Raw genomic sequence first — 13,128 nt, 5'->3', positions numbered from 1 at the left:
TGTAATTAATGGCGCCTGGTCCTGCAGGGTACGGCCAGGTACTGCATGAAACCAAGCTTTGCGCTGCCGAAACTAAACTTGTATGAGACAAAGCACCCTCATGGTTGGCATTGTTGAAACATGTACTTCTTTATTGAATTGAATGTTAATCATGTATCAAATATGTTATTCCTTATTAATTCTTTTAAAAAATACCATTGTAAGTGTTTGAGTTTTAATGGTGTCAAATTATGCCTGTATAACTTGAGATTGAAGTTGAAACATATTGGTGAATTTCTAATCCAGTAATGTAAAAAATATAAAGAAAGATAAATTGTAACAATAGAAATTGTGACTTTAATGAAAGGGTTAATTTGGTAAAACAGTACGAGGAAAAGGCCATTAGATGGCAGTAGAGGATAAGAAATTCACCAAAGGGGAGGCGTGGTCAGCGAACACTATAGGTGGAGTTCAGGTGTAACGCCCACCTGGAAGGAGGAGATAAGGAGGAGCTTAAGGTGAATATAAGGCGATGTTCGCTGACCACCAACTCAGTTCCATCCTGAGACCTGCAGGGATGTTGTTCGGGTTTATCTGTCCTTTATTGGAATAAACTCTTTTGCACCGACTCTTTACCGTCTCCAGTGAAGTTTTTGACTACGCAGTTTTTGACTAAAGAAGAGATCTAACAGAGTAATTTTATTGAGTTTAATACGTTGGTTAGGGTAGGGACCAGGTCTTCCACTGGCCCGGCCGGTCCTTATTTCCGACCCGACAAAAGGAGATAATGCCGTCCCACAATTCCTTGCAACAGCAGCATTTAAAGCGACTCACCATTGTAGTTTAAATACAGCAAACTGACATAAATGTGCAGGTGCATCTAAAAAATATTAGAATATCTTGGAAAAGTTTATTTGAACTGAACCAGACTGAGAGATTAAAGTCTCAGGAAACATTTGCAGGTGTTTTGAGTTAATTTACTGATTAGAGCTCTTCTCAGGTCGACTTTTCTCTATTCTGAATTCTTTATTTTAAACTCTTAATTGTTTTAAGATACTGGTGTTTTGATTTCCATGAGCTGTAAGCCCCAATTATCAAGATTAAAACAAAACAAGCCATGACATACTTCTCTTTATGTGTAATGAATCTATAATATATTAAAGTTTCACTTTTGAATTAAATTATGGAAATAATTTACTTTTCCATGAAATTTAGATGCACCTGTAGAAACAACAGAGCATCTACTTAACAAATGTATAAAAAAGATCAAAAGCACCCATCCCAGGAAAAACTATATATTTATGTTTGAATACATTTTACTCTTTACGCTCAACTTTCTCTACTTGTATATTTTGTTATTATATTGTGTCAGCATTTTAATCCTTTTTGTTTTTTCAGCAGTATCTATGTTGTTGTTACTTCCTATGAGCAGCCTAACTGATGGTTAAATGTACTAAATGAAACATCCTTTCTTAGGAGGTGTGATTCTGTGTTGGACAGGAAACCTTTTGAAGTGAGCAGCATTGAGTTTGTCACTGTACTCATCTTCCGCGTGTTATAAATAAAGTTGGTTAAAAAGAAGCTGGTGTAAGTGCAGCCTGGTTCTCTGAGCACCGCGGTTGTCTTTTATGAATTCTCCTTCACATCTTTCCTTGACCTCATGACGTTTTCCATCAAAGTCAAGGAAAAGTGTTTAGGAAAGGACAGAGGATGGATTTTTTTTACCATTACAATGTTTGTATTTAATGTTTCATGGTTTTATGTTATGTTGTGAGGACAAACATGACCACAGTTTCCAGGTTCAGTTCGTCCACAGACACATTTTAAATCTCCAAACATGCTGAACAAAGAACAGCCTGAAGATTATTGAAATAATTATTGACTTTCTCCCGTTCTGTGTATCTGTAATTATAATTGTCAGGACCAATTAGAGTTTGAGACCTTGGGAGTGAGGACGTTTTGTCTGTTCCTCACTTTGGGACAGACCTTTAAAAGAGTGTTTTAGGTTGAAGATTAAATAAAGTTTAAGTTCAATGAAGGTTTGGGTCATTTAGTTGTGATGGTTAAGAGTTAGGGACAAAGCTATACTGTGAGAGACAGAGAGAGCTCTCTGCTGGCTGTTGACTCCAGAGCGCCATCGTGAGGTCAGTCTGTGTTTCTGTTTCTTTTGTTTTTAATTCAAAGAAATCTCAACATCTACTGAACAGACTGATATTTTTGCACTTGAATTTAAATACTTCCAGTAGTGGAGTGTAACTAAGTACATTTACAAGTTCATACAAAGATGATCTAGTTAGTAATCCATTATGCTTCCTCATCTCTGTTGGGTCTGTGGTCACCTTTCCATCAGGGAGGCGGAGACACACCATTTGTTTTTTCAAAACTGACTTCTCTAAATTAAAGAAGGTGGATTGTGCATCTACAGGTGCATCTCAAAAATTTGAATATCTTGCACAAGGTATTTTTATTTTCATGATTTAAGTCAAAAAGTGGAACTTTCTTGAGTCAATCACAAATTTTAAATTCCTTCTCTAACTTTTATTTTTAGACTAGATTTAAGTAACATTTTCACAACATTTTACATAATATTTGTTAAATTTGTTCTTAATGTTTTTCTTTATTGAAACAATGAACAAAAAAATGAGGCAACTGTTTCATTTAACAACCCATTTATTTTTCTTAAGTGAAGAAATAATTTTCTCAATAAAACATTTTCCAGCAAGTTTGCATGACAATACAACAAGGTATAGTTCACCCTAAGACTCATTTTGTTATCAATTACTCACCCTTTTGTCAATAGAAGGATTGGTGAAGTTTTGTTAACATCCGTGTTCTTCTGCGAGTTTGAGACACGTTTTTTCTTCCACTCAACTGCAGTGAGCGGTATCTTAGCTTCAAACGTCCAAAAATACATCAATAATCAATAAAATGTCTCCATGCTGCTTGTCTGAGTGTCCTGTAGCTCACACATGCCAAGACGTTTGTAAAAAACATTACAAACGTGTGTTCAGCTTAGTTTGCTCTGCTGCTCGTCCCATGCGTGCTCCTTCCAACGCCACACACTACTAGTAACACTACTAACTTTCCATCCTAAACATTTGAAATAATTTCACTAAGTTTAGGAAGTTTAGAAATTTTGTCTTTGAATCATACAAAAAGGAGAAGACTGCCAACTGAGGAGGAAAGAGGAAGCGTTCAATCACATCCCCAATACAACTCTATGGGAAAAGCCCGTAACGGCAAAGATGGCGGTTATCCCGCCCCTCCCGCTAAAAAGCCAATCATCTGCTTTAAACAGCCAAAACGGGAATCATATTTCAGCCAATCGTGTGGTTCCACTGACACATGCATAGTAGAAGCATAACCGGTGGGGAAAAACTCTTTTTAAACATTATTTTGGGGCAAAGTCGTCAAACTTTTTCAGGGATTTTTATCAGATTTTACTGCTGATTCTATTCATGTAGTTTTTATGTCCCAGTGACCAGTGAAAGCTCAGTTCTGGCTCTCTCCCCATTCATTCAGATAGGAGCCTGGTTTTGTTAGTATGAAATTGCTGCCCAGAAGCGTTGCCAAGATGGCTGCCGAGTGGCATGACTTGCCTAAAAGGACTTTGGTACCGATAACAGCTGAGGTTTGCACTCGCTTGTACACGCACAAACAACCTGTAGTAAATCTGGCCTTATGGACCTTATGCACAACTCTAGTGATTCCTGAACTTTATTTCCTGTCTCTCAGTATTGGAAACACTGAATAATACAGAGAAGAGAGGACAGAGGAAAGAGAGAAGGGAGGATGGACGAGGAGAGTGGAAGTAACTGTATGCATTGAAACTTTAACTCAACCTTTCCTAAACTATCGGTTGGGACCCAAAGTGAAATGTCAATTTTGTGAATTTATTTTCCTCAGTTCAGCTCAGGTGCGTCTCTCTCTACCTCTATTTTTACCCTCTCTCCATTTCTCTCCCTGACTCTCACAGACTCAAACACAAAAACCTTTTTTGTTCTCATGTAAACAATTAAATGTGACTAATTTCAATGTTCAGTTTCCTATGTCTGCAGGAGGCGAAGGTTGAATATATGTTTGAGCTGAAGGTGCAGTTTTTGAATACACATGCAACAACTTCAAATCTCCTCAAATGGCTTCCAAGATATTCAAAATATTGCCTCTCTGAATCAAAACAAGCGGAAAATTTTGAATCTGGAAAATACAGACAGAAATAAATCAAACCTCATCTGAACTAGATTTTCATATCAGCATAAAAGTCAGTTTAAAACTAAGAATGAGAGGTGCATAGGGTTTTAGATTTACCTTACATTAACCGTTCAAATCAGATATTGTAGCAGGAGAACGTTTCTGGTGGAGGCTGTAAAATACAAAGAAATCTATTAATGCATCGTACTCAAAGCTACTTTAATGCCAGGCATAATGGAGAATCATCAGATTGTCCTTTCAACTTTTGTATGCATTACATTTTATGCACATATATAACACATAACTTCATAAATCCAAATATATTCTGCTTCATTTTAATTTGGAATAGTATGTATATACTGTGATGACGGTAAACCTCTTACAACTTCTGAAGTGCGAAGCACTACACAATATTTTGTTTTACCTGAATAGCCAGATGGCTTTGCTTGTGACAGAGCTTGTTGTAGTTGCTGCTTGAGAGGGCACTGTCAAATGTAGACTTTTGTTGCTTTGGGCTTAAGGACAAACACACAAAGACAAAATACTACATTAAAACTACAGAATCATGTAACCAAAATTAACTGTACCACTGTCAAACCAATGTATTTTTGATAATATGCTGTCAAAATATTTGAAAATATGACTCTGATCTTAAAATTACACATCTTTCATACAGAATCGGAACCATTTCTACATGTAAAATCTTAAAGTAAGAAAATCCTGCATTTTTGCCACTGTGATTCTGTTCCTCTCCTGAAAAAGGCAGTAGAGCATTGCTGGTCTAGATTCACGTTGTTGAGAGAGAGCTGTGTCATATGTATCAAGAATAATGCAGAATCAAAATTTAAACAGTGTAAACAGAATCAGAAAAGACAACAATGTGGCTTCATATCAAATTATGAGCAAAATATAGACGAGGGAATTAGAAATAAAGGGATCCAAATAAAATGATGGTCCTTAGGAAGCATGTGGAAGCAAATTATCACAGCAAATGTTTTTGGATAGATCATTTTATTTTGTCAAATTCCCACAAATTAATCTGAATTTCAGATACTTAAGGCAAAACTCAAAAAGCCAAATTTCAACAAGTGGTGCTTCTTTTTAGTTTAAATATGACACATAAAAAGCATTTTCATATATGGAATAAAATATACAGCAACTAGAGTTGAGCCGGATACTCGGCTGAAACGAGTATCCGGTACGGATAAAGCACTTTTGCCGAGTAACACGAGTCAGTATCTGTGCTCGGATTGGATAAAAATCCTCATTGGGTAGCTGACTGTGTCTGCGTTCTGTGATAGGCTAGTCACAGCGCCCCTACAGATTTATTGTGTCCCGCTCTGCTCACTCACACACAGAACACTGAGAAGAGAACAGCTCTCTCTCTGTCTCTCCCTCAGTCACTCAGGTTCGCGGGTCTTTTCCGTTAACGTTTAGGGTTTCTTCAGCTTCAGGTTTGTTTTTTACTTCTGGTTTGTAGTACTACTTACTTATTAACCAGTAGAGTTCTGGTAAACGTGGGGTTTGTTCAGACGTGGTGCTTGGTAGAATGCGACTCGTGCTGCGTCTCTGCCTGTCGGAGATTTTTATTTCTTTTTTAAACCGTCAGCTGGCTCTAACCAGTTTTTTTACTTCACGCACTGAGTGTCTGATGCTTTCTTGCTGTATGTTATAAAAACAATAAAGCTAGTTGTGGTATAAATAAATTATTTAAAATAATATTACAAATTAAGTTAAACACACACAAACACCACCCCCCTCTCTCTTACTCACTCACAAACACATACCTGGTGTGGAAATAAAAAATAAAAAAATTATAAATAAAATAAAAAATAATCACACTGATCATAAAAAAATAAATTTCTGATCAGCCCATATCAATTGCATGCTTAAAATAACATACCGGTTAAAGTCCCGCCCATTTCAAGACAACCCGACCCACTTCCAGGTTAAATCCCAGTCCGAGTACAGATACAGATAATTTATATGGTTAACGCAGATACAGATGATGCTGTACTCGCTCATCCCTAACAGCAGCAGTAAGAAACAAATCTGAAATGCCAATAAAATCATCTTTAACATGATAAACTGAGTGACATCTTGTGGGAACGAACATCTCTCCTGTTTGCTCTGCAGATGCATAAACTGTCTGTCTCTGTAAGATTTTAGATTTGTGGCAAACTAAGAGTACACTGCAAAATAACAAAACGATAGCTTCCTCTTTAGCTTATTTATAATAATTAGCATCAGGGTTTTGGTGAGGTCTGGCAGAGGCTGCTCGAGGCCTCTCCAAGCCGACCTAGAGAAGCTGCAAATAGTTGAAACGTTTCTTCCTCCTCCCTTACCCCTACGTGTAACGTTAGCGGTTGTGTAACGTTACTCTGTCGTTGCCTTGTGTTAATTATGCTATGGAAACTCATCATTTTGGCAAACCCGCCATTTATTCACAGCATCTAGCGAAGGATTAATCATACAGTCAGTCCCGGTTTACACACACACACACACACACACACACACACACACACACACACACACACACACACACACACATCTCACTGCAAGTGCAAAATGAAAAGAGGTTAACGTTAGCTGGTTGATTTTCGCCCGCACTGTGCAGCACGGTGGCACATAGCTAGCGTCCTCTCCTCCCTCACAGGACAGCTAGGTGACGGTGAAAATGAGCAGAGGAAAATATGAGCGCTACGTTTCGGTCTGGCTGTAAATGTACAGTGTAGGTTACAGTTTGTCCGTTAATTAAAGTCTGTCTGTTCTCCAACTGCTGGAAAAGTGAAGGCAGTTAGCGACAGGTAACGTCTCCTCTTCAGACTGCGGTCTGGAAGCTGAGCAGGACGTTTTTTGGTGGTTTCATGTGAACTATTTAGAAGAAACAAGTCTGTTTGTCAAATTTAGCTCAACTGCTCCAAATCTATCAGGAGGAGCGGTCAATGATTCAACCAGAAGCTTGTGGATGGCTACCAAAAGAGTCTAAGTGAGGTAAAAATGACAATGGGACTTTTAGACAAATATTAACATTGCTGTATGTATATTTTTAACCCAGTAGATTTGGTCACATTTTCGGAAGAGACGTAATAAATTCATGAAAGGACCAAAATTCATGACGTTTTTTTGTGACAATGATTCATCACAGAAAAATTTGACGTGTATGTTCTTTAGAAGTGTGTGTAAACTTTTGACCACAACTGTAACCTTGGTACTTTCTTAGGATTTGCAGAAAATCAGTTTGTTTTTTGTCTCTTTTGGGAAATCTAATATACACTCACAATGCATTTTATCAGGAACATCTGCTGTCTAATGCAATCAAAAATGACACCTGCCATACATTCTGTTATTACTGATTTCATAGTGGGTGGTGTACTGGAGTGCATTATATTGAAAAGTTTTCCTAATATTGTCTACCCCATTGACATACATGAGGGGGGCAGAATAATAGAAACACTTGTTCAATATCTAAGCTTAGTAAAAGTAAAGATTTATGGCAGAGCTGTTGGGTTGCAGTAGACTGCACGCCCTCCAAATAAAGTGCTTGGTGAGGTATATTAAATAATACACAATAGTATCTAATATTTAATTCACCAGCACTACTTCATCTTGTAATTTTTAAACACATTTTTGTGAAATCATTACATAAAGGACACCTGAAATGCAAACATTACTCTTTAGAATTCTGCAAAATCTGTTTGTGATTTCACAATTTGTTTTTCTACTTTCTTTCTGTCCTATGTAAAGGATCTGACGCTACAGCTGTTCCGAGCGAGCTCGGACAAGTTATCTTTACAGCATCCGTGTTGAGGGAGGTGATGCCACCGCTCCTCCAGCTGATGTTGGGATAGTCACCGAGGCTGCTGAAGTTCTGCATGACTTGGGAGACGTCGCCTCTACACGTGCACTCTTAATAGGTGTAATTATGCACTGAACCTCAGTTATCCTCAGAACCTTAAAGCCTTCTTTGAGGTACTTCACAAGTGATTCTTTCAACTAGATGCTAGCAAACTCTCAACCAAGGTACAGATGCTCAAGAACAAACTCTATGAATGAGCCATTGATTTGGACGCTGTGTTCTGTGGAATAGGCAGAATTCTAAGCAAAGCATCATCAAAATTGTTGACAACTAAACATTATTTTGCAAACTTTTCTACACTTTATAGTGCCAATAATTTTACTGTATTATTTTTTTCACCAATTGTACCAAAATGATAGTGATGTGTTGGTGAATAAAGTCCATAACAAAATGAAGTTGAAATTGATTTGTGTGGGACCAGTTGACAAACATTTGAATTGTGTCTAATTCGGAAAAAAATATTGAATGAAAACCTAATGTTTTAATTAATTGAACATAAATGTATATTTTTACTACTCCAAATAAAATATTGAAAGGTAAGCTTAAATATATTGTTGATCAGAAGTGTTTTATTTTTAATTGGATCAGTTGACATTCATTGTGTTACTCTTATACAAGCTAATTAAATTTTTTGCTTTTAACTAACCTAAAACAATTTTGTGGAATCTGTTGAAAAAATAAATATGATTAAAATCAAAGCTTCAGTTTTTGAGTGAACCAAGATGGGACAACAAATACACCTTTTATGACCATTTGATTTTGATATATAGCCCAAACACCAGTAAGCTGTGCATCCAGACCTAAAGAGAACAGGTCTTTTTAGCCTCAAATGGCCTATGAAAGTAAACTCCAAACATTAATGGGAAAAGAACGTAGATATATTGGATAGTTGCTGTTGCTTGTTTGCAAACAAGAAGAACTATGTGCGGTGCAGATGGTTTTATCACGCTACATCGCGCAGCCCTAAAATGTCGATCATCTTTACGTTTTCTTAACATAGACCATGTTGATGTAGTTTAAGTACGTGTACGGCTGTACAAGATATTTAATATATTCAGTAGATATATATTTTTATGACCCTATTCACAGCCATACTATTCAAACCAAAAGAACTACTAATATGATGCTAATTTGTATCAAGCTGCTAGAAGGAATTGTAGTTTCAAAAATATTATTGTATTTCATATAATTGGAAGTTGCAAATACTGAGTGCACACGGGTGGGTTTAAAAGGGTGGGAATCACATTTGTGTAATACGATTTTAAATATCTAATTGTTAAATGGATGAAAATCAAGTTTGACCATATTTGACAGCACCCCCACTTTGTGAGTCTGTCCATATGGGTATAGTCACATAGCTGAAGTCAAGATTACAGGTCAGCTCTCACAAATGGTTAGTTCTCCCTAACAGCCGCAATTAATTTTGTACATTATGATTTATTATTTTTATTTGAGTGAATTGGGATGATAATGGGGAAAACAGCAAGCAAGATAGATAAATAAATTAAATTAACACAAAATGTATGGTCACATTTTTGGTTTAATTTAACATTATCTATTTTGTAGCACTGTGCATGTAAATGTCATGTTGAGTCCTCCAAGACTTTTAATGAGTCTGTTTCTGTCGCAGCATGAGACTGCCTCTCTAGCCACGTTTGACTACCCGGTGAACGACAATGGCCTGAAGCCTGTGATGGAGCAACATGGCCCGGTGCTGCCCGAGGACCTGGACTTTATAAAGGAACAGATTGCTGGACCGACCGCTGGACACTAATGCAGCTTGGAACCGGTTCTTGATACCCAACCCTATTTCAGATATGATGGTGCCTGACCTTTTAAGGGCTTTTTAGGTGACCAGAAGGATTTTAAATTATATTCTGGATTTTACAGGGAGCCAGTGCAGAGAAGCTGGTGTGAGAAATATGTGATCTCTTTTAGCCAAAAAATATCACATTAGAACACCTTAAAACTACTATTTATCAATAAATAACCAGAAATAACAAAGTTATTTAATTGATATATTTATTTATTTATTTAGAGGTTAATTAAGAATCCACATATTATATATGTTTTCTGGTGTGGGAGGAAACTGGAGCACCTGGAGTAACCCCATGGTGGAGAGGGGAGAACATCAAACATCACAGGGCACATAGAAACAAACATCCATTCATACACATTCACACTTAAGCACAATTTAGAGTCACCAATTAACCTGCATGTCTTTGGACGGTGGGGGGAAGCCGGAGCACCCGGAGAGAACCGGGACAGACACGGGGAGAACATATGAACTCCACACAGAGACGCAGATGACCAAGGTTCAAACCCTGGACCTTCTTGCTCTGAGGCGACAGTGCTAACCACTGCGCCACTGTGCTGCCCCTCTTTTAGTTTGTGGTTTGGTATTTTTAGGTCAACATGAGGAGAAAATCCAACTCCACACAAAAAGAGTCAGGCCCAGAAATTAAACCAGCACCCTTTTGTGTGAGGCTGAAGTTAAATCCATACCCTTTTTTCCCTTGGAAAGCAAAAACAATGTATGTCAGCTTTCCATATAGCTCTTCAGGAGCTGTTCAGGTCTTGAATTTCTTGCTGCAGTGCTGCGTGCTCTCGGTCGACCTTCTGTTTCTCAGCCTTCATTGCATTGCGTGCACTTTCTAAAGCTCTTTCACTGTTCAGCTTTTCTTTGAGCTTCTGGACCTCTCGTCGAAGTACATCATTTCTTCGACTCGTGGCATCTTTTTCCGTTGTCAGCGATTTGTACAGGACCTCCAGTATTTTTTCACTCTGCAGTCTGCCGTAGAGCTCTTCAACCTCCAGCTGTAATGTGTGGTTTTGTTGGATCAAGGCTTCGTTTTCTTCTTTCATGACATCATTCCTGTCTACCAAAGCTTGTTCCTTTACAAGCCTTTTCTCCACCTCCTGAATTTCTTTTTTCAGGATTTTATTTCTGTGCGTTAGATTCTTTTTCTCTCCTTTCAGTGAGTCATAAATTGCCTTTGTAACAGTTTTGTTTTCTATCTCCTCACTGCACTGTTGGATTTCTTGATGGAGTTCATCGTTGCGTTGTCTTAAGGCTCCTATCTCCTCTCTCAGCGGACCACACTTGCCTTCATATTCTTTCATACCTCGAAACTTTGAGTGGAGCGTTGCAAGTGTTTTAAGAAGCTCATTTTGTTTTGCAGAGACAACTTTTTCTTCTGCTTTCAGGGCTTTATATTTGTCTTTCATGGCTTTTCTGTTCTGGATCCTACTGGTAAGGTCCTCAATGTCTATTTGGATGTCTTCATTTTCTCTGCACATAAATCCCATGTTGTGCAACTTCTCCCTACACATGACACCGAAAATCTTTTGATCTTCATAATCTTTGTAGAGCTTCTGGCGTTGTTCTTTCAGTGCTGCGTTCTCCTGGCTGATGGTCACTTTGGAAACTTCCATTTGCTCATTCATTTCCCGCAGAGCCTTTTCATATCGGAGATCTTTGGATATCTCCCGAATCTCTTGTCTCAGGTCGTCATTTTGCTGGCTTATCGCCTCTTTCTCTGCTTTCAGTGTGTCATACGTTTCATCCAGAGCAGTTAAATTTCTACGCTTTTCTTTGAGCTCCTGGATTTCCTCTTGTATGCTGTAATTTTGTAGCCTCATGGCCTCTGTTTCCTCCTTAATGACATTACACAATTCCTCCAAAGATGGTTCATTTTGGGGTCTTCTCCTGAGCTCCTGAATTTCTTGTCTCAACGCCTCGTTTTGCTGGCTTGCTGCTAAGAGCTCTGCTTTGACTTTATCATAGTTCTCATCAAAGGATTTATCATGTGTCATATTGTGTAGCTCCTGACGTTCTTTTTCCAAAGCTTCATTGGCGTTCAAAATGGCTTCTTTCGCCACTTGCATAGCGTTGGACATTGCATCCAATTCTTTTTGAGTTTGGCTATTTTCATGGAGCTCTGCTAGTTGTTTTTTCTCATATTGTCTAGCGTACCTTTGCAGTTGGAGATCTATTCCTTCCAGTTGTTGAATGACTGCATCCAAGTCCACTTTGATTTCTTGGTCAGATATATCTGCTTGTTCTTGGCTGACGTCCATGCCCAGATTGTCAAAGAACTTCTCAGAAGGGACCGTTTCCTCGATGCAGCTCATTTTTCTTCTCTCTTAACGACTGTGTTAACCACCGCTTGTTTTTCTGGGCTCTGTACACGAAGCTCAGTTGTAAATGATTCATTAGACTGAGGAGCTGAAGTTTCAGAATGTGTTCACTCTGTGGCTTTGATCTTCAGAATGTGGAAGCAGGCAGTGACATCACTTTCCCCTCAGAACTTGTTTATGACATCATCAACATTATGACATCGTCTAAATTCTGATCGATAAAGTACAGGAAGTGAGGGAACCTTTCACACAGCATGGTGTTTATGAAATGGTAAAAAGACAGAGGATCAAGTCTGAATCTACACATTTTTATACACAGAACGTATCTTCCTGTTGTCTACGTCTTCTCTCATAAGAAGCAAACAATCGCTCCCAAAATCTGGCAGCAATACTGTTTTTCCACTGTTTGGACACAAACATCCTCTCGCATTAACCCTTTCTGGTCTGCCCTGTCCAAACCTGGGCCAACGTCCCAGAGAAGTTCACACATCCTAGCAACTTTTCACAACATGCCTCAACACAGAATTAATCATATTTCAAACATCCATCAGTGGTCAATAGCTAGGATCTATCTATACACAGATTTAAATGCTTATGTTTTAAAGTAAAAGTAGTTAATATGATGCACATAATTAAACATGCAACTTCTTCCTCCCTGTACATCTGTATATGTGCTTTTTATGTCTTAGTTTCATGCTGGCAGTGAAAGCACTGATGTTTGGGTTGTTTATGGTGGACAGATGATGGCGGTCTGTGTGAATTTGGAAGTTCTTCTGTCTCAAAACACCTGCCTGAAATTAATTATGACACAGCCCTAAGGAAAAAATAACATTTTACAAATCAGTTCTGTCCTTGTGATTATGTGGTACTACTTGCATTTGGATCAGAAGAAATGTAGTAAAAATCGGAAATCCACGATACTGTAAAGGTGGAATGTTGTCCAGGAAACGTGAGAGTAG

The 13,128-nt window shown here is 38.1% G+C and overlaps 1 protein-coding gene across 1 annotated transcript; it reads right to left on the bottom strand.

Moving 5' to 3' along the window:
• Positions 1 to 10,510: 10,510 nt before the first annotated feature.
• On the bottom strand, positions 10,511 to 12,324 carry LOC119912621 (227 kDa spindle- and centromere-associated protein-like). Its single transcript, XM_038731902.1, has one exon. The coding sequence runs from the start codon at positions 12,161 to 12,163 to the stop codon at positions 10,589 to 10,591; it is 1,575 nt and encodes a 524-aa protein (XP_038587830.1). The 5' UTR covers positions 12,164 to 12,324; the 3' UTR covers positions 10,511 to 10,588.
• Positions 12,325 to 13,128: the final 804 nt, after the last annotated feature.

Source organism: Micropterus salmoides, unplaced genomic scaffold, assembly GCF_014851395.1.
Source record: "Micropterus salmoides isolate LMB-PRFRI ecotype aquatic unplaced genomic scaffold, ASM1485139v1 Ms_hic_scaffold_2, whole genome shotgun sequence".
Lineage (NCBI taxonomy): Eukaryota > Metazoa > Chordata > Actinopteri > Centrarchiformes > Centrarchidae > Micropterus > Micropterus salmoides.
The sequence above is the reverse complement of the archived record's forward strand: the minus strand, read 5'-3'. Positions and strand labels throughout refer to the sequence as shown.